This window comes from Hippopotamus amphibius, chromosome 17, assembly GCF_030028045.1.
Source record: "Hippopotamus amphibius kiboko isolate mHipAmp2 chromosome 17, mHipAmp2.hap2, whole genome shotgun sequence".
NCBI classification, from domain to species: domain Eukaryota; kingdom Metazoa; phylum Chordata; class Mammalia; order Artiodactyla; family Hippopotamidae; genus Hippopotamus; species Hippopotamus amphibius.
Genome location: NC_080202.1, coordinates 50,158,931 through 50,179,307, shown reverse-complemented (window position 1 = coordinate 50,179,307; position 20,377 = coordinate 50,158,931). Strand labels below are relative to the sequence as shown.

The window sequence follows — 20,377 nt, the reverse complement described above, 5'->3', positions numbered from 1 at the left end:
CCTCTTTGGGAGGATCCACGCGGGGCTGGGGCTAGGAAGGGAGGCAGGACAGGCAGGGAAACAGGCGGACCTGCCCAGGGATGCAGCCCCAGGATTGGAGCGTCTGTATGGTGGGTAGATAGTAAAGGCTTCACTTCTTGGGGTTGAGAAGGAATAAATGAGAAAAATCACAAGGTCTGGCATTGTACAACTCTCCAGTCAAAGCTGGAATTTAGAAGAAGAAAGGAAGGAAGGAAAAAGAAAGGAAGGGAAGGGAAAGGAAGGGGGGGGGGTGGGAGAAAATGGAGGCTAGGGAAGACTGAGAGAGGTGGAGAGCTCAAGACCAAGAGAGAGAGGAAGCTGAGTAGGAGGGACACCGGGAGGCCAAGAAGGCACGAGCTGTGAGGAAATATTAATGAGTGAATCGAGAGCAAATCATATCAAGAGGAGGAGAGAAAGAATGTGTGAGCAGCAGGAAAGGAGGCTAGACCGGGATGGGAGTTCAGCGGTGCTCCAGGGCACTGCCCACCCCCACCTCCCTTCCGGAGCTCAGCAAATCTGCAGCAGCCACAGTGATGCAAACTTTACTTTCACAGGTGGCTGCTGGCTCCTGGGACTAGAGTGGCGGTGGAAAGCAGGTGTGCACGCCCTGGGTGGGCAAGGGACCAGTCAGGGGCAGCTTCTAGAGAGAAAAGCCAAGTCAGGAAGGAAGCAATGCGTACATGGTCGAGTGATACTCATCACTACCACTGGTTAATGGTTTACTGTGTGTTCGGCCCCATGCTGTTTGAAATGCACCAGATCGTTGAATCTCTCCAAAAGTTTTAGAATGTAAATACTTCATCCCTATTAGCCCCATTTACCGAGGGGGAAGCTGAGGCTCAACGATGTTAAGTGATTTGCCCAAGGTCACGCAGGTAGGAAGCGGCAGATGAGAGATTCCAGTGTGGTTCTCTCTGACCTCAAAGTTAAAGGGCTGAGTTTCTACTCTCCTGTAAGTCCTGGAGCCAGAGCATATTCAGACCTGGAAAGGAGTGTAGGGAACACTGCCCTCCTCATTTCACAGATAAGGAAACTGAAGCAGGGGTTGGGGATAGGGGATGGGGGTGGGGGGGGGAAGAGGAGTGAGCCTTGCCCACGGTCACAGAGCAAATTTGTCAGATTCAGAGCAGGAACTCAGCCCTGCACTTTCCACCCCCCAAAACACTTTTTCTTCAGTACAGCCTTCTGGAGTCCAAGGTGGAGATCAATGTAGGAAAGAAGGACCAAGAGCAAAAGAGAGCTCCTGGTGGGCATGGTGAAGAGATGCAGGAAAACGGGGACAGGAAGTGAACCCGTCAAAATGTCCTGGTGGGACCCCACTGTCAAAGGGGACAGAAAGTGGGCTTTGCTGGTGGTACCATGGTTAAGAATCCTCCTGCCCATGCAGGTGACATGGGTTCTGTCCTTGCTCCAGGAAGATCCCACATGCCAAGGAGCAACTAAGCCCGTGAGCCACAACTATTGAGTTCATGTGCCGCAACTACTGAAGCCCATATGCCTAGGGCCTGTGCTCCACAACAAGAAAAGCCACGGCAATGAGGAGCCTGTGCACCACAACGAAGCGTAGCCCCTGCTCACCACAGCTAAAGAAAGCCCGCACGCAGCAACAAAGGCCTAACACAGCCAATTAATTAATTAAAAAAAAGAATCTGCCTGCCAATGCAGGGGACATGGGTTTGATCCCTGATCCGAGAAGATCCCACATGCCACGGAGCAACTAATCCCACAAGCCACGACTACCGAAGCCTGCACTCTAGAGCCTGCAAGCCACAACTATTGAGCCTGTGTGCCACAACTACTGAAGCCCGCGTGCCTAGAGCCCATGCTCTGCAACAAGAGAAGCCACTGCAATGAGAAGCCTGTGCACCTCAATGAAGAGTAGCCCCCCAATCGCCACAACTAGAGAAAACCGGTGTGCAGCAACGAAGACCCGACACAGCCAAAAATAAAATAAATAAATAATATAATAAATCTTGTAAAAAAAAGGGGGAGGACAGAAAATGAAAACCCTTCCATTCATTCACTCTATCAGTCATTCATTTATTTATTCAACAAACATGTATAGGGGCCCACTCTGTGCCAGGCCCCACTAAGGGTACAGGATTGGCCAAACACAGACCCTGCCCTCAGGGAGCTTGTAATCCAACCAGACAGCATATCTGGAACCCTTGGAAGCGCATGTGTGAACTCCAGAGCTGGGGTCTCTCAGGTCCTCACTGCCCTTAGGGTGGGTGAAACAGGCTTCAGCTCTGCTATGGAGCCCCATTATGGGAGCAGAGGAATGAAGTACAGTAGCAGGGTAGGGTGGCAGGATGCACCCGGAGTCCAGGGCCCCATGGAGAAGACCTGGAGGCGGAGCACCCAGGTATACCCCACTCCTGAAATGTAGGCTGGAGATTTTCCTTCCCATTTTTTCCTCTCTGCACAACAGCAATTTAAGTTAATTAAATGTAACAATAAATTATTTCTCAACTGCCTAGAATAGAATAATCTTTCCCTACTCACCCACTTTGGGGAAAGCACAGGCTCTTTGCTTTGAGGTGGTGACAGGTTGTGGCTATCTTAGAAAGAGGCTGCTGGAGCTGGGAGGAGCTGGCCTGGGTCAGGATGAGGGGACATGGTGGTGGGGCAGACGTCTTGGGCAGTCAAGAGGGCTGAGAAAGGACATCTAGCACCACTACCCTCTGTCCCAAGTCTGATTTTACCCTGGTTAGTCTTTAGAGCACCTCTGCGTGGGTTGGAAAGTGCGCCGCCGCCACCAGCACCGCCCCGCCGCGCCCCCCCACCCCCCACCCCCCCGCGCCCGAGGGTCCGGGCTCTGCTGATGGCCAGCCTGCAATTCTAGGCCCCAGAGACCCTCCGCTTGGCACCTCTGTGCAGGGCAGGAATTGCACGATTGCATGTGGCTCTGCGCCTCCCCCGTATTGTCATTCTGTCACTACAGATATATCCACCATAGGCACACAGGTTTCAGAAGAGTTAATCGCGCGTATGCTTTATTTCTGCAAAGCAGATCCTAATTTTTAAATCCAACGGGGGAGCCAGCTTTCTAAAGAAATCTTGATTTACGATGCCTCTTATTTTTCATATTTAGATTTTCTTCTCTTGGCTTTGCTTAAAGCAGGCTATACCTTGAAAATGACATCTCTGATAAAGGGTCAATATTCAAAACATATAAGGAACTCATACAACTCAATAGCAAAAAAAAAAAAAGCCCCCAAAACAAAAATGAGCCCCACAAATAATCCAATTCAATCTGGGAAATGCAAAGAAAAAACACAATAAGATATCACCTCACATCTGCTGGAATGGTTATTATAAAAAAGACGAGATAAGCACTGGGGAGGATGTGGAGAAAAGGGGACCCTCGTGCACTGTTGGTGGGAATGCAAATCGGTGCAGTCACTATGACAAATAGTATGGAGTTTCCTCCAAAAATTAAAAATAGAACTGCCATATGATACAGCATTTCCACTTCTGGGTATGTATCCAAAGGAAATGAAAACATTATCTTGAAGAGATATCTGAATCCCCATGTTCATTGCAGCATTGTATACAATAGCCAAGATATGGAAACAGCCTAAGTGTCTACCGATGGATGAATGGCTAAAGAAAATGTGGTACCATATATACATACAATGGAATATTATTCAGCCATAAAAAGGAAGGAGATCCTGCCACGCGTGACAACAAGGGTGAACCTTGAGGGCATTATGCTGAGTGAAATAAGTGAGACAGAGAAAGACAAATACCATATGATCTCACTCATACGTGGAATCTAAAAAAGTCAGAGGACAGATTGGTGACTGTCGGGAGTGGAGCGGAGGTGTGGGAATGGGTGAAAGTGGTTGAAAGTTACAAGCCTCCCATTATAAGATGAAAACATTCTGGGGGTGTAATGGACAGCATGGTGGCTATAGTTAATACTGTGTTGTATATTTGAAAGTTACTAAGGGAGTAGATCTCAATCATTCCCAACACACACGTGTGCGCTCACACACACACACACAACTGTAATTATGTGAGATGATGGGTATGTTAACTAAGCTTATTGTGGGAATCTTTTTGTGATATATATGTATAGCAAATCATGTTGTATACCTTATCTTATACAATGTTATATGTCAATTATATCTCAATAAAGCTGGAAAAAAGCCGCAGCACAGAGCAAAGCAGAGTCAGAATGGTTAGAAATTCAGGTTGTGGAGCCAATTCTGGGAAGCCAGGACCCAAGAGAAATGGGCCTTCCTTCCTTGGCCAGCAGGCAGCAGTGTTCACTGGGGGGGGGAGGGAGGGGTCTTGCCTCCCTGGGAGGGCTGCAATTATGGCTTCACTGGGGAGTTGGAGGGGGGAGCCTCTCTGTGCCCCAAGTCAGGACCTGTCACGTCTCCTGGGCCAGAGAAGGCAGCCAGGCCCAGCTTCATCCCCCAGCTACTGAAGTGCCTTCCACTGAGCCAGTGCCTCTGAGCTCTTTCTTCCTCTCTCTGGGCCTGTTTCCGTACCTGCGAATGATGCGACTGATCGGCTATGACAAGCTGATGCTCAGGAATCCACCTTGGCACTCCAGGCCTGATGGATCCATCTCTGCCCAGTGTCTGAGCCCTTCCACAGGTGGCCCGTCCAATCCCTCAAATTCAGGACCCTCCCCTTGCCTGGAAAGCCCTCTCTCCTTCTCACAGTCCATGCCGACTCCGCCTTCCTCAAACTCACCTCCTCCAGGAAGCCTGCCCACACCATCACCTTGTGCTGACCCCTCCTGTAATCCCACAGCCCCCCCGCACTCACAAACACCTTGCCTTGCCATTCTCTTTTTAGTGTGTGTGTGTGCGCGCACACCCGTGTGTCTTTCCCTGCCTCTTCTGAATCCCTTTCCTTTTTTCCAGATCAAGGAGTCCTGGAGGGACTTCCCTGGAGGTCCAGTGGTTCAGACTTTGCCTTCCAAGGCAAGGGGTTTGGGCTCAATCCCTGGTCAAGGAGCTAAGATCACACATACCTAGCAGCCAAAAAACTGAAACATAAAACAGAAGCAATATTGTAACAAATTCAATAAAGACTTAAAAAAAAAAATGGTCCACATCAAAAAAAAAAAATCTTCAAAAACAAAAAGGAGTCCAGGACACCTTGAATGTAGAATCCCAATTCAGCAAGGGGCTCTGTGAGATCACTTAATCTGGAGGTTTAAAAAAAACGAGACAAAAATCAAAACAACTTTCCTTTTAAGCTGAAGAATCCCTTTTCAAAGGAAAGCTTACAGAGAAGACAGAACAGCCTGAGTGGAGGAGAGGGCTCTGGTCCTGCTTCAGCCCCTCCCCCAGGGCCTGGACGGAGCAGCAGAACCAGCCTGCTCTAGTCCAACCCTCTCGGTAACCAAGGAAGATTCCAGGGCCCAGAGTGAGCAAGTCATGAGAGTGACCCCATGGGTACTTGTAGGAGACTTTAAATTTCAGAAAACATCTTTCTCCTTCCCCTCCAGGTGACCTGCATCCCTGTGATGGGGATGCAGGTAAGAAAGAGCGCTTGACCAGAGGGGCCCAGTGACTCACCCAAAGTCGCACAGTCAGTAGCAGGACTGGGCTCAGAACTCAGCAGAAAGGGGAGCAAACGAGCGCTGAAAGGTTGCTCTCACATGCTGCAGCTGTGGCTCTGCCCAAGGGCCAGCTCAGTCCCTGGCCCCTAGGGGAGGTTTTCCTGGGGCCTCTGGGGGGGCTGTCCCAGGCTAAGCGTCAGAGATTGTTCTGAAAGGGAGGGCAGGCAGGCCCCCTTCTCCGTGCTCCTCCTGAACTTTTGGGAGGTGAGGGCGGCAGGACTCTCCCGGAAAGGTTAATGACCAAATCATCCCATCAAAGGAAGTTGCACTTTTGTGCCTTGAAGACCAAACTGAGCTTCAGCAACAGGGTTATTTATGGTCTCTAATAAGCATTTTCTGGCTGTGATTCACCTTTATGCCAACGTCACACTGGGAATTGGGCTGGCAGCTTCAATTCTAGCCACGCTCTGCGCTGGCCGGGGGTCGGGGCATGAGCCGCAGCTGGAGCAGCCTGGAGCAGGCAGCTGTCAGACTCTGGCCCGCCCGCCCCGCCCTCTCCACAGCCTCCTGCGCCCCTCCCTCTCCTCTGCCCATCCCTTCTTCCCATGCCCTGTCCTGGTCTATCCCCCTCCATCTTTCATCCACTTGAAAGACAGGCCCGATCGCCTGCTGACTGGACCCCAGCCCCCACTCAGCCACGAAAAACAGTTCTGTGACCTTGGGCACCTCAACTATTAAAACCCCTCTAAAACGGGGAGCAAGAGACTCGTTCTGTTTGCTTTCCACAGCGCAGTGCCCCTTCTGTGTCAGGGATGCCTGGGTCCTCAGACGGTCATTTTATGTGATGCTGTGATCGAGCCACTGCACGCCCTTGGCCTTCTCAGATTTAACCTTCAAGGTTTGGCTCTTTGGCGAGTGGAGAGATGTGCAGCTGAGGTTCGGGTTTTATTTTGGGGTCTCGGGGCTGCCAGGCTGGCACACGGAAGGGAGGCTCTACCATGTGAGTGAGCCTAGCGGCCGCCAGCTTCAAATCCTCAATTCCACTTTGATTTTCTCTCCCACCTCACAAAGTCCTGAGAACTTGGTTTCTCAAAAATGGTTCTGAAAGGAGAGCCAGCGGCTAGAGCTGGTGACAGAGGTGTCCAAGAAAGTGGTGGTTCTTAGGTCAAAACCACTTTTGGTTTACTTTGAGAGAGGATGACGTGTCCGGTTTGGTGAGGCCCAGGCCTCCGATGTGACCCCACTCATCACATGTTCTGGCCATATTTTGGGATGCTAGGCCTCGCTGAGGAGTGGAGGAAGCTCTCAGCCCTCCCCAGGAAAATGGTCGGACGACATTCTGCATTTAATTACAGGGTTTCATGCCCCCCACCCCCGCCTCATGTGTTTGTGGACCCCAGATTAAAAACTCTCGGCTTCAGAAGAAAGCAAACAACACCCTTGAAACTTCAGGGACCTGTCCTTACAGTGCCATGCTTTCCTGTTGGTGGAGGTGGAAAACTAGTGGATGTTGGAGAGGCGATCAGCGTATGGTGGAAGGAAATGCACAGGAGAACTCTGGATTTTCATGAAAGTGTGATTCAGGAATAAGCCAAGAGCCTTGACAAACCCTTCCGCAGGGAAAAAGGTGGCACAGGCCCAGATTCTGTACAGAGCCAACATTTCCTGAGAGGAGAGATTGGTTTGGGAATTTTAAGAAGCCTTTTTTTCTTTGCATAATGCAAAATCAGCCCTCTATTGGGAGAAAATGAACTTGTGAACCAGCACATCCATGGAGAGATCAGGGTCAGGGTTACAGGCAGCCAGCCGAGGACAGGCTTCATCCCGTGACATTTGCTTTGGTTTCATGATGAATCTGGACTTGCCCTGCTTCTCTGTGAACCCTGGGACGCTAAGATGCGAGGCTAAGACCTTCTGGCTGGTGTATCTGCCATCTAATTAGAACCCTGGGGTGTGAGCGCTCTGCGGTGAGGCAATTCCAGGCATTTGGGACTAGTCTGAGTTCTCCAATTGCCAGGGTCTAGTGCATGAATGGAGGGGACCTGGGCACATTGATGGGGGACTGAGCTGCTTTGCTTTGGAGGGTCGGGGAAGGCGCTGTCAAAGGGGAGGGGCCCTGATCCTGGCTTTGGAGGACTGCAGAGTTCACCAGGTGGGCCAGGGTGAGGAGGGGACAGAAGTGTGCAGACACCAGCAGGACCCCCATGTGCTAGGGAAGCAAGTGAATTAAACGTGGTATGCTTTCGAGGAGGATCTGAAAGACCGAAGCACGAAGCACAGCTTCAAGCTTAGAAGGAGAGCAGTGGAATGCCAGGCAGCAGGGCTGATATTCCCACGTAGGATGTTGCCGGTTTCGTGAATTTGCCTGTGCTGAGCCGGCTCTGGGAGCCCCATTTCCATTCCGTGTGTAAATTGTACATGCATGTCGTGTTGGGAGGTGGCAGAGGCAGGGGTGGGTGACAAGCCAGGGGCGGGGGTCCCTATTCCCCTTCGAGAAGAGGCCTCTAGCCGTACAAGCTGAGCGGCCCTCTCTGGGGACAGCCCAGAGCTGGGTCCTTGTGGACTGTGCTGAGCTGCCCGGCAGGTTTGCCAGCGAGGACACTGCTCTCCGCTCCGTATGCAAGAGCCACTGGGGGGCCTGGTGGCTTCCCCCTCGTTCCCCTTCTGCGTTTTCATTTGGAAAATGAGGGTAAAGATATTTCGCCATCTCTCTGGGGACTGTGACGTTTAATTACTGATGAATAAAGTGTTGGAAGTTCCTTGGGGCCAGAGAGATGAATGGGTCTGTTCTAATCACTCTTGAGCCCCAGGAGTGAGAGCTGACCCCAGAGCCGTGGGCTGAGGCCGAGCACTGAGCACAGGATGGGGGCGCAGAGCTGGGGGGGCTCAGAGCCTTGAGCTTGGCCCAGTAGGAGCAGAAAGACCCCTAGATGTGACAGGAGGAGTGTGCCAGCGAGGGAACAAACAAAGCCCACGGAGGGCTCAGGCACGGCACGGAGAGGACAGAGTGGTGAAGCATCCGCGTCAAGGGGGGGGCTTCCTACGGGAGGTGGGGGTGGAAGAGGCCCTGACCAGGAGTGGGGAGCATTCAACTGCATCTGGGAATACAGGGTGCGAGAGAGGGGAGCAGGGTCTGCCGTTGCCATCAGACGGGAGCGGGAAGATGGGTGGCACGGGTTGAGGGGTCCGGGGGCTGCGGGGAGGCCGGCTTGGAGAGAAGGTACGTGAGCAACAAGGCCAGGACCAGGGTGAGGCAAGCGAGGCATTTTTTTTCTCAAGCACGGAATTTAAACCACTTCCCTAAATCACAGTGTCAATATAAATAATATGTTAATATTATTACTGATTTTTCCTTTTATCCCAGGCTCCAATATGACCCAGCACTGTTAGTGATCCTGCCTTTTAAAAAAAAAAAAAAGCCTTTGATATGTTGCTCATCATGGAATTTTTTGCATTCATTTAGAGTTTAAAAAAATATTGCATTAAAATATTATGTATTTTGACTACTAAGGTTTTGGGTGCCCCCCCCACCGGCTTAAATTTTGCACCGGAGGTGAGTGCCTTGCTTTCCTCATCCTAGTCCCGGCCCTGCGAGTAAGGTCTGCAAATGAGGGCTGCGAATATGTGCTGCTGGCATTGGCCACGGCCCTGGCTCTCGTCTAAATTAGAAACTTGCTCACCGTGGGACTCGGACAAGCCCCTACCTCTCTCCGGAGCCCATTTCCCCCTGTGAAATGGGTAAGGCTGCTTCCAGATCTAAGTGCCCTTGTCTGAAGTTCTGCAGTGGATTTTGCAGAACTGTTTGGAAATGGGCTGGTGCTGAGACACCCTGGCAGGTTGGGGGGAGGGGAGGAGAGGGTCCCAGGGAGGGAATCCCAGGAAGAAAGAGCAGGGGAGCAGGGGTAGCGATGTGGAGAGCAGCCTCCCATGAGGTCAAGGAGACAGAGCTCTGCTGGTCACGGAGGGGTGCTGGTTACAGCCCTCCCCCATCTCATCCCCCCACACGCTCCTTGGCCCTTCACAAATCAAATCCCAGGGGAAACAATTGCCTCGCCTCCAACCTCTGCCTTAAATAAGAATCACCACGTTCAAATCAATCAACATGACCTATTGAGTGCCTGCTGTAGACCTGAAACACAGTGTAGCTCGTTAATGTATTCAGCAAATTTGAATGCAATGAACAAAACAAAATCCCTGCCCTCTTGGAGCAAGCTGTGCTACTCACAAAGGACTTCTACATACACTGCATCCTGCAAGCCTGGCGGAGTGGCGGGGAGCAGCTATCATACCCATCTTTACAGGTGAGGAAATTGAGGCACAGAGAGGTCAAGTAACCTGCCCATGGGAACACAGTGAAACCGGGGCTGGATGCCGGGTCTCTTTTGACTCTAAATCCACAGGGAGGGTGTTGACCTTAAGGGAGGGAACACAATGATTATGTGGGGGTGTTAGCTGAAGAAGGGGCAGTCCTCTAGGTGTGGGGCCCGTGCTACTCTCCTCCCAGGTAGGCTGAAATTTTGGAATCAGAGTGACACAGTCCCCAGGGAGGGTAAGAGGCAAAGACCCTCCCTGGAATAGGACAGCCATCTTTCCAGACACATTTATCCCTTCCCCTCTCTGGGCCTCAGCTTCCTCATCAGGAACAGCCACGCCAGGCCCACAAAAAATGAAATACCATCAAGGATGTACAAGGGCTTGTTAAATGGTGAAGCACAATTTGTAGTGACCAGTAATTAGCTGGGCGGGGATGAGGGCCCAGGAGGCAGCTCATTAAAGCACAGGTCCTGAGCTTCTGCAGCTCGGGAGGGAGGGAGGCAGGCTCACTGGGGCGGTGGGGGGGGGGGGGGGGGGTCTTTTTTTTTTTTTTTTTAATTTATTTTATTTATTGGCTGCGTTGGGTCTTCATTGCTATGCGAGGGCTTTCTCTAGTTGCAGCAAGTGGGGGCTACTCTTCGCTGCAGTGCACAGGCTTCTCATTGCGCTGTCTTCTCTTGTCTCATAGCACAGGCTCTAGGTGTGTGGGCTTCAGTAGTGGCACATAGGCTCAGTAGTTGTGGCGCACGGGCTTCGTTGCTCCATGGCACGTGGGATCTTCCCAGACCAGGGCTCGACCCGGTGTCCCCTGCATTGGCAGGTGGATTCTTAACCACTGTGCCACCAGGGAAGTCCCAATGGGGATCTTCTGTGAGCCCCGGGTTGGGGGGTGGTGCTCAGGGGGCAGGTGGGACTGTGTGTGCGCACGCACGTGTGTGTTGGGACACAGCTGTGCCTTCCTTGGGATCCCATGAGGATGGAGGTGGCTTTGTCAGGCAGAACCTCCCTGGAGGCCCTCAGCCCTCAGAGAGAAAGGTCACCTCTGTGCTGCTGTCACCTGCCTCCCTTTCAGGCCCCTCAGACAGCAAGGCAGCCCCAGACCTTGTAGGCAGGGAAGACACAGGGGAGGAGGGCAGGGAGGCTGGGCCGGTGGGGGGGGGGTGTCTGGGATGAGGCACGTATGAAGGGGACAGGAGGCGCAGCAGGGAGCTGCAGGCCAGACTGCTCACGGCACAGTCTAACTGTGTCCCTCGCCTCCCTGTGCCCACAGGCCCTTCTCCTCCTGGGGCTGAACTCCATCTCTGCCTCCCTCCAGGACCAGCACTGCGAGAGCTTGTCCCTGGCCAGCAACACGTCCGGTGAGCACCCCCATCTGCCTCCTGCAAGAGTCCAGGTCCCCACAGCCCCGCCACCCACCACCCTCAGGGCCCCCAGAGCCTGCACGCAGAGCCATGCCCTGGGGCAGGACGAGCAGAGAGATTTCCTCTCTCGGGCTTCACGCAATCCATCATCTGTCCACAGAGGGCTGTGTTGAGGAGGGTCCTGAAGCTGGGTGTAAGCGTGGTGGGCGAGAGAGCTCCGATTGGGCGCTAGCGTCAGCCAGGGGCACAGCGGGGCTCGGGGCAAGTGTGCCAAGCAGTTATCTCCCCTGCTTTGGGGCGGACAACAGGGGAAGTCGCCCAGCCCTTGCTGCTGCGAGAATCAACGGAGCGGAGGGCTGGGCTGTGACTCAGGCATCAGGGAGGAAGAAAGCCTGCTGTTTCCTGCTGCTAAAAACACCCAACGCATACTCTGTAGGGTGCTATGTGCAGGGCACTGTCTGAGGTATCTGAGATACAGCTCGTCCTTGACTTGCGATGGGGTTACGTCCAGATAAAACATCGTGAACTGAAAATATCGTAAGTGGAAACTGCACTGAATACACCTAACCTACCGATCAGCATAGCTTAGCCTCGCCTACTTTGAAATGCTCAGAACACTTACATTAGCTGCAGTCGGGCAAAATCATCTAACACAAAGCCTATTTTATAACAAAGTGTTGAATATCTCATGTAATTTATTGAATACTGTACTGAAAGTGCAAAACAGAATGGTCGTCTGCGTACCCAGTGGTTGTTTGTGTATCGGTTGTTTACTCTCATGATCACGTGGCTGATTGGCAGCTGCGGCCGCTGCTGCCACGGCCCAGCATCACCAGAGAGCATCGTACCACACATCACCAGCCTGGCAAAAGGTCAGAATTCAGAATCTGAGGTGCGGTTTGTCCTGAATGCGTATTGCTGTTAAGCCAGCGTAAAGTCGAAAAATCATGAGGTCGAACCATCGTCAGTCAGGGACCATCTGTATATTACCCGGTTTTCACAATGACCTCCTGAGGGAGGTGCTGTTATCCTCCTTTTACACATAAGGAAACTGAGGCACAGAGCAGAACTAGGAAGTGCCGGAGCTGATTTGAGCCCAGGAAGCCTGGCTTCCAGATATGTTCTTTACCACCATGTTCTACCCCTCCTCAATAGAAAATATTGCCTAACTGCAAATATTACTAATACTTGTATAATTTCACCATTTACAGAGTGTTTTTGTGTAATGACCTTATTTTATCCTCCCAAGAGTTTAAGATGTGATGTTTGTACGGATGAGGAAACTGGGGCATGGGAGAATTACGGTTTTGGGCTCCCGAGGCCATGCCTTTTCTGATTTGGGGTGTGGTCTCTGGAGCCTCACCCCGGCCCCTTCAAGCAGGGTCCTGGGGACGCTGCTGCCCAGCAGAGGTGGAGAGGTGCACCTGAGGGTCTTTGGGAGGCTGATTCTTTGGTGATTCATTTTCCTCTGCAGGTCTCTCTCCTTGATTCAATCCAGTTCATTCACTGAGCACCTACTATGTGCCGGGCCCTATCTTCCCTGGGAGAACAAAGAGGGGCTCACATTCTGGTCTGAGAGCCAAGATCATAAACACATGTGCTGTGAGGCGGAGCACAAGGCTCGTGCTGGTGGAGAAACGGCCACCATGTGCCAGCAGCAAAGCAGGGAGTTTCTAAACTTGGGCCTGCGGGGAGAGGAAGCTTCCACAGCTCCAAGCAGCTGCCCCCTGGCTTGCTGTTCCCTCCCTAGGGAGGCCCGGGTGGAGGGAGGGGAGGGGTGGGGGATTGCACCTGACCTGGAGCACACACTGGGTTCCCCGGTCCACAGCGGTGCTCAGTTTTGTCCTGTCTGCCCTAGGGGCCCCCACTGGTAGCCACAGGGATGAGCTTGAGCCTTGAATCCCTTGAGCCTCACTTTGTAACTGTAGAGGAGGGTGAGAGGGCGGACCCCTGCCTCAAGGATCTGTTATCATTAAATGCACTACGTTTAATGGCAATATTTCACAAACTGTAGAGTGCCACACCACTACTGAGTATTATTTATCATGGTTGGTAAGAGCAGGCTTTTAAAAGTGCTTATCGTGTAGCTGGGATGAGGGGCAGGCACTTGCCATGAGTTGCTCACTACAATGGAAGTGGCAGGGAGGGTAGATCTGGGGTGGTGTGAATCCAGAAAGGCTTCCTGAAGGAGGAGGTTTCAAGGTGAGTCTCTGAGAGACTCTGAGCAGGGACTGGCAGAGAAGAGCCAACGCTCTGAGCTGAAGCTAGAGTTGACTGAGGACTAGCAGCTGTGTTTGTTGGAAGACCAGGGGAGGGATTAGCAGGGAAGAGGAGTGAGCCTGGGGAGGTGCTGAGGGCCCAGAGCATCTGGCTGCAAAGTTGGCTGAGCTGGGCCACAGGGAACGGGAAAGTTCATGAGTAAGAATCTGGAGTTCTAGTGGAGAAAGAGTGGGAGGGAGGAGACCTGCTCAGAGGCCCGGCCTGAGATGAGGCCCCCACCCCAACCCGAGGCCCGTGCACGGGGGCCAGGTCAGTCTCCAGTACCCTGCTTGCTGTGCTCCTGCGCAGTGACATCCCTGAGCCCACGGAGGTGTCACCTGTCCTTGGAGGCAGCAGGCCGTGATGAATGTCGTTCATTCCCCAGGGATTTGTACTTTGTGCCCCTATTCCCAGCCCAGCCCAGCCCAGCCCAGCCTGCCTGGCTTCAGGACACACAATCCATCACCCTCCACAGCAGCCTCTGAAAACGGGCTATTTGTTTTCCGACGCTAAGACCTACCCAGACCGATGGGCACTGGTAGAGACAGATGGTGAGGGTGGGGTGGAGGGACTGAGACAGATGGATGGGCGTCTGGCCGGGGTGGCTGGCACTGATCTGGGGCCTTTGGGGGGCCTCTCGCATGCCAGGAGCAGGGAGAAGGTGGGTCCCCAGGGCCGAGGCTCCATCACGTGGCAGATCACAGACTTGGCAGCCCATAGAATCATGGCATGAACATGACGATGCCAGAAAGTAACAGAATTATTGACCAATGACATCAGAGACACGTGGAATCATATTGCCGACAAGGACCCAGGGTCATCCCCTGTCTTAGGCTCATGAATGATAATAATAACTAATGTTTACTTAGTGCCTATTGTATGTTAGACACCATTCGAAGTGCTTCAATTTCATTCAATCATCAAACGATACTGCTAGGAATTATTTTTATCATCATCTAACAGAAGAGGAACCTGCAGCTCAGAGAGGTCCAGTCACGTGCCCAAGTACACATGGTTATGAAGCAGTAGCCCAAGATTTCAATCAAATGGCCAGATTCTGGACTTTCCCGCCGCCATATATGTGGTTGCCTGGAAAGTCGCAGTACCCAGGGCCCGCTGTGGTCAGTCCCCCGGGGCTGCAGAGCTGCCCCTGCAGTTTCCCATACCTAGGCTGGGTTTACACACAGCCCGCCATTTTCCTCAGGATCTACTATGTGCCTGGCACTGTACTCGGTGCAAAAATGAAGAGCCCACAGACCCACAGGACAAGAGGCTCCCACCCACATGTCCTGATGAGTCACACACCCTACAAAGGCATCTTTCTATTCTGCCCAGCCAAGGAGGAGACAGTCCAATGACAAAGTGGCTGAGCAGAGAGCAGGACTCTGCCTGGCCTCTCCATGCCAGGTGACCCAGGCAGAGCCTCTGCCCATTCATCCCAGCAGCACCTTCCTGGAGTGGGCAAGCATGTGTGTTTCAGAGGCTGCCCTTGGGCCACCTGGCTACCCCTCTGGGCAACCTTGGCTGAGTCCCTCTCTTGCGCTTAAACCAAACAGGGGGATGGGCTTCCCAGCTGCAAGGCTGCTGCCACATGCCCACCTACCCTGGTTCACTCAGAAGCCCCTGATGGGAGACCCGACATAACCGGGGACAGGAACCAGGTACCAATCTTCCTTGCAAGTTATCTACCATGGAAAGATCTGCTGGGTACTTTTGGACCCTGAGCCTGATGGGAAGGGAACTATATAATCTACTTGGGGGAAGAAACCAGTGCCCAATTGTGCACAGGTTTTAAATAGGCCACCTTCAAAGGTTTCTTCTTTAAAGCAGTTCCCCCAGGACTCTGACTCAGCAGGAGTTTTTCAGAGGCGGGTGGGAGCCCTTCACACTGTTCCTCTCTTCTCTCCCTTCCATTTGCAGGGATCTGGGGCAGGCTGACCACGGTGCTCCCATGAACAATTGGAGTGTGGGCCCCCAAGCAACTGCTCTGTGATGTATGGGGAAGGAGGGAGATGCAGGACCAGTTTTATGTATTACTTTAGCCCACTTGGCTCCACCCCCCTGTCCCGAGAAAAAACTCTGAAGGGATCTAGCTGCCCCATGAATGAGGTGGTGAGCCACCAAGTGATGGGAATGTTAACACCTCAGATACACTGAGCACACACCTGCCTCAGGGCCTTTGCACTTGCTGTTTCCTCTGCCTAGAACACTCCTCCTCCAGGTATGCACACAGCTCCCTCCCTCACTTCCAATGGGTCTCCACTTAAATGTTAGCACCAAATTAAAATAGCACCCCGTCAGTCTTTTTTTTTTTTTTTTTTTTTGACACGCAGCTTGTGGGAACTCTTGTGGGATCTCAGTTCCCTGACCAGGGATTGAACCCCAGACACAGCAGTGGAAGCACCGAATCCTAACCACTAGACCACCAGGGAACTCCCCTCCTGTCAGTTTTTATCTCCTTACCGACTGTCTGCACACACAACCCCACTCCCAACCCCGTAGACTGACGGTGAGGCATTTATTTTATCCCCAGCTCCTCGAATATTTCTTGAGTGATCAGTAAAAACTTGTTAAATAGAGAGCAAAGTCTTTATTCCTCCCCATCTATAACTTCACTGACCAGGAGGGGCTTCATGGGATGGGTTGGGGTGGGGAGGAGTTGGCTCCTAAAAGTAACTCAGGCTTCGTGCTGCTTGCTGGTAAGTCCGCTTGGCTATTTGCAAGGCTGGTTTACTCTGGTCCAAACTGCTCCTCACTCCAGAATTATGATATCCAAGTGGGAAAATATCCGCCAGGAGACCCGGAGAGATTGGGCAATTGTATCAGCGGGACCCGGAAGGGACGGACATTGGTCCAGCAATCACAGTCCAACAGCCCTGACCGCGAGCTCCTTATAGTCCCCACACCGAGTGACAACAGGACTTCCTTTCCTTCCCTCTCCCCTTCCCAACTGGGAGATCCAGTCCCTCCCCACCCCCAGCACCTCTGAAATTATTTTTCTCTGTACCTTGTTCTCCTGGCTTTCTGCCTGCTTTTCCCTGTTTTATTGTGTCTTTTGTCTCCTATTTCCTCTCTCCTCTCCTCTCTCCTTCTCCACTTGTCCCCTCCCCACTTTCCTTCTCCTCAAAGGGTGATGGAGTGAATTGAATGGGTGGCATGAATTTCAGCAAGTGCCCTTCACATGGCCTGATACAGAGTAGTGTTCAGTAAAGGCTGTTTCCCCCGACCCCCCAAATCCTGAACACCCTTCCCCTTCGGAGGCTGCAGCCCCCTCCCTTCCCTCGACCTCTGGATCCCTGCCTCTCTTCCTCCACCCTTCCTTGCCTCCTCGATTCCCTCCCTACCTCTCTCTTCTCCGTCGTGCGCTCCCTAAAACCAAGCGGCCACCTCCGATTTGAACTTTCTAGCCTGTATTTGCGAGCCGTAGCCCGGTCGCCGCTCCTGATTGGCCCTGTGCCTCTGGCCGCACCCCTGCTTGGCTCCTCCCCCATCGGACCCCGCCCATCCAGCCCCGGGACCCCAGGCCCTCCCGCGCTGGCCTTTTACTCCGGAGGGCGGGGCAACGTCGTCTCCTGACCCCTTGCATTTGGTTTCTCTACTTCATTCTTGCAGCCTCTCTCTCCCTTTCTGTCCGAGACGGACACGCAGACTTTCATCCCCTCCAGAATTTTCTGGGCTCTTCATGTAAAGGTCACGTCTGCTGCAATGCTCCCCCGCACCACCTCCACGCAGCCTTCTGTGAGCTTCGGAGGATGAGAGGGAAGAAGGGAGGCACTGCCACCCGGAGGAACCCGCGGCATAGTGACCGGTGCAGCCAAAGGCTGTGAGGGCCAGTTGCCCAGACTGGGGACCGCTGCGGTGCCATGGGAAGAGCCCTGGGCCGACGTCAAAACCCACTTTTGCCTCTTAGTGTCTGTGTGACTAAGTGTAAGCAATTTGCTGGGCATCAGTTTTCTTACTCGTAAAATGGGGAGAATTAGCACCCACGTGGGCAGATGGTGTGAGACCTATAGTAGGTGCTACGGAATCCTAATCTATACCACAGACTAGGGGCAAATAGTGTCCACCCTGCGCACTCCCACCCGCGCATACCCGACCAGCTGTGGGCGGGGTCAGCCCATCCGGCATTGGCTGGTCCCTGGTCCCTGCGGCCACCGGCTCAGCAGCCTTGGCTCTGACCTGGTCTTGGCCGTGGCTGATGCCCAGTCCTGCCCTGCCCTCTGTTCTTTTCAGAACAGGCTCTGGGGAACTCAGGAGCTACTGTGAATGAGTGACCGAGTCCATGAACAACCTATTGAGGAAGGTTATTAAGTCAGATGGTTTATGTAAAGCACCTGGCAGGTGCCTGGCACACAGTCAGCCCTCAGTAAATACTCCTCCTTTCCCCACTGCCCCCTTGACTGTGCCCCTGCCTTTGTTGGCACACAATGTGGTGTCGTAGAAAGAACACTCGATTTTAAGTCCGAAACACCTGGCCATAAGTCTTGGTTCTTTCACTCATTGACTCATGACCTTGGGCAAGTCACAATTTCCCTGGGCCTCAGTTTCCTCATCTATAAAAAGGGAAGAATGAATCTGTAAATTAAAAAAAAGGGGGGGAGAGTAATAATGACATTGCAGGGTGAATGAGGAGCAAACAAAATACATAAAGAAAGGCTTTGAAAAAGCAGAGCAGGGACTTCCCTGGTGGTGCAGTGGGTAGGGATTCGCCTGCAAATGCAGGGGACGCGGGTTCAATCCCTGGTCCGGGAAGATCCCACATGCCGCGGAGTAGCTGGGCCCGTGTGCCACCACTACTGAGCCTGTGCTCTGGAGCCCGCGCGCTACAACCACTGAAGCTTGCGGGCCGCAACTGCTGAGCCCATGCACGGCGACTGCTGGGGCCCACGCACAGCAGCAAAGACCCAGCCAAAAAAGAAAAAAGAAAATTAAAAAAAAAACAAAAAGAAAAGAAAAAGCAGAGCAGGACCCATAGTATTATCCCTGCCTCCCCGTGGGCACGCGCGTCTGGCTTCTCCCCTCAGCACTGTCGGCATGACCCGTGGTGGATTAAAGTCTCAACCTGCTTCCCTCACTCCCCCACCCCCAGCCCCTCTCTGTGAAGCCGTTCATGGAGTCGACACTGTGGCACAGCACCAGGGTTCAGCCCACCCCCGCCACCTGGCCGGCCATCTCCTCATGTCCATTAAGCCCCAATCCCAATTTCTTTCTCTTTCAAGTAAACCCCTTGGCCTCGAGGCCTCTGCCCCTTGAGCCTGGATTTGCCCGCACACCCTATGCATAGCTTTGATTAGAAAGAAAAACTAGGGCTTCCTAGGTGGTGCAGTGGTTAAGACTCTGCCTGCCACTGCAAAGGACATGGGTTCGATCCCTGCTCCAGGAAGATCCCACATGCCACGGAGCAACTAAGCCCGTGTGCCAAAAAAAAAAAAAAAAAAAAAAAGAAAGAAAGAAAAACCAGCATTTGGTACCAGTGTTGCTCAGCGCTGCCCTGCATCCAGCAGGTGAGGGATGCCAGTCTAACCCAGTGCTGCTTCCTGAGAGACTGGGCACAGGCTAAGCTGGGGAGGAGTTGGCAGGTGGGCCCCAGCCAGGGCTTGGCAGCTGCTGATGCCCGGAGCTGAAGATGCCACCCCTCCTCATTTGTCCGTGGCTCTCCCTGGCTTGTCTGTACATTCTAGGGCCAGTCTCAGGTCATTAACCTCTCCCATCATGATGGACACGCTGGGTCTCCGCAGGACTGGTGCACCGGCCTTGAGAGGAGAGGGGCGTGGAAAGGCAGAGAAAGAAGGGGCAGCATCTGGGGGGGGGGGCCAGGACTGTCCTCAGCCCAGCCCCCATCCCTTGGAGACCAAAAGCCCTCCTACCCTCCAGAAGTGTTATCGCGGCTTCCACTCTGCTCCAGCACACACGCACACCCACCCACACCCACACACACACACACACACACACACACGCTCCACTCCAAAAAGCTCTTCATTAAGGGTGAACATTTGGAAGGGGATTTTAACATCCTCCTTCTAGTCCAGTTGTTTACATCCTTTTTTTGAGTCACAAACCCCTTTGAGAATCTAATGAAAGCCATTGTCCCTCTCCTAATTAAAGTGCAGGTACAGAACAAACTTTTCACTTAATTTCAGAGTCTCTATGAACCCTGAAATTTTCCAGTGGACTGAGATTAAGAATTTCTGGGGGCTTCCCCAGCGGTCCAGTGGTTAAGACTCACACTTCCAACACAGGGGACCAGGGTTCGATCTCTGGTCTGGGAACTAAGATCCCACATGCCGCTTGGCACAGCCAAAAAAAAAAAAAAAATTCTGATTAGATCCAAGTACTTCATTATCAATAAAGACACTAAGGCCCAGAGAAGGCAAGCGACTTGCCTATGATCACACAGCAAATTAGTAGCAGAGCCCAGTCTGAAGCCAGGTTTCCAAATGACTGGTTCAGTGTCCTTTCCACCCCCCCCCCCCCCCCCACATGGTGTCTCCCTCTCTTTTTTTCTTCATGGTCTCCTTCTCAGCCAGTCGTCTCCTAGGTCCCAGCACAGACCAGAGCATGAATGTTCAGTAAATGTGGTTATCAGGCGAGCTGGAAGGTGGGCCAACTTCTTTTAGATGGTTCCTCCCTGAAGGTCCAGAGCAGAGGTGGTCTGGTTCTAGAGACACGTGAGGGGACTGGGTCGGGGCTTGGCTGGTCCCTTCCAAGCTCTCCCTGCTGTGAATTCTGAGTGCTCCTGTCTACAGCAAGCGAAGGGCCAAGAGAAGTGTCCTCAGGCTACAGAGCAGGGGACCTGGATTACGTCCAGCCTTCCTCTAAATGCCAGCCAGGACCTCAGCTTTAACAGCACCTCCAGCCGTCTCTGTCCCTCATCTGCTCTGGAACCCACACTGGC

At 52.8% G+C, this 20,377-nt stretch overlaps 1 protein-coding gene across 2 annotated transcripts in view; it reads left to right on the top strand.

The window, feature by feature from the left end:
• Positions 1-3,855: 3,855 nt before the first annotated feature.
• CRHR1 (corticotropin releasing hormone receptor 1) overlaps positions 3,856-20,377 on the top strand; it is a 34,813-nt gene continuing 18,291 nt past the window's right edge. For both annotated transcript variants that reach the window (XM_057715363.1, XM_057715362.1), the window contains exons 1-3: positions 3,856-3,865; positions 10,301-10,323; positions 11,133-11,220. In XM_057715363.1, the coding sequence (XP_057571346.1) occupies positions 3,856-3,865; positions 10,301-10,323; positions 11,133-11,220 (121 nt within the window). The remainder of the gene's footprint in view (positions 3,866-10,300; positions 10,324-11,132; positions 11,221-20,377) is intronic.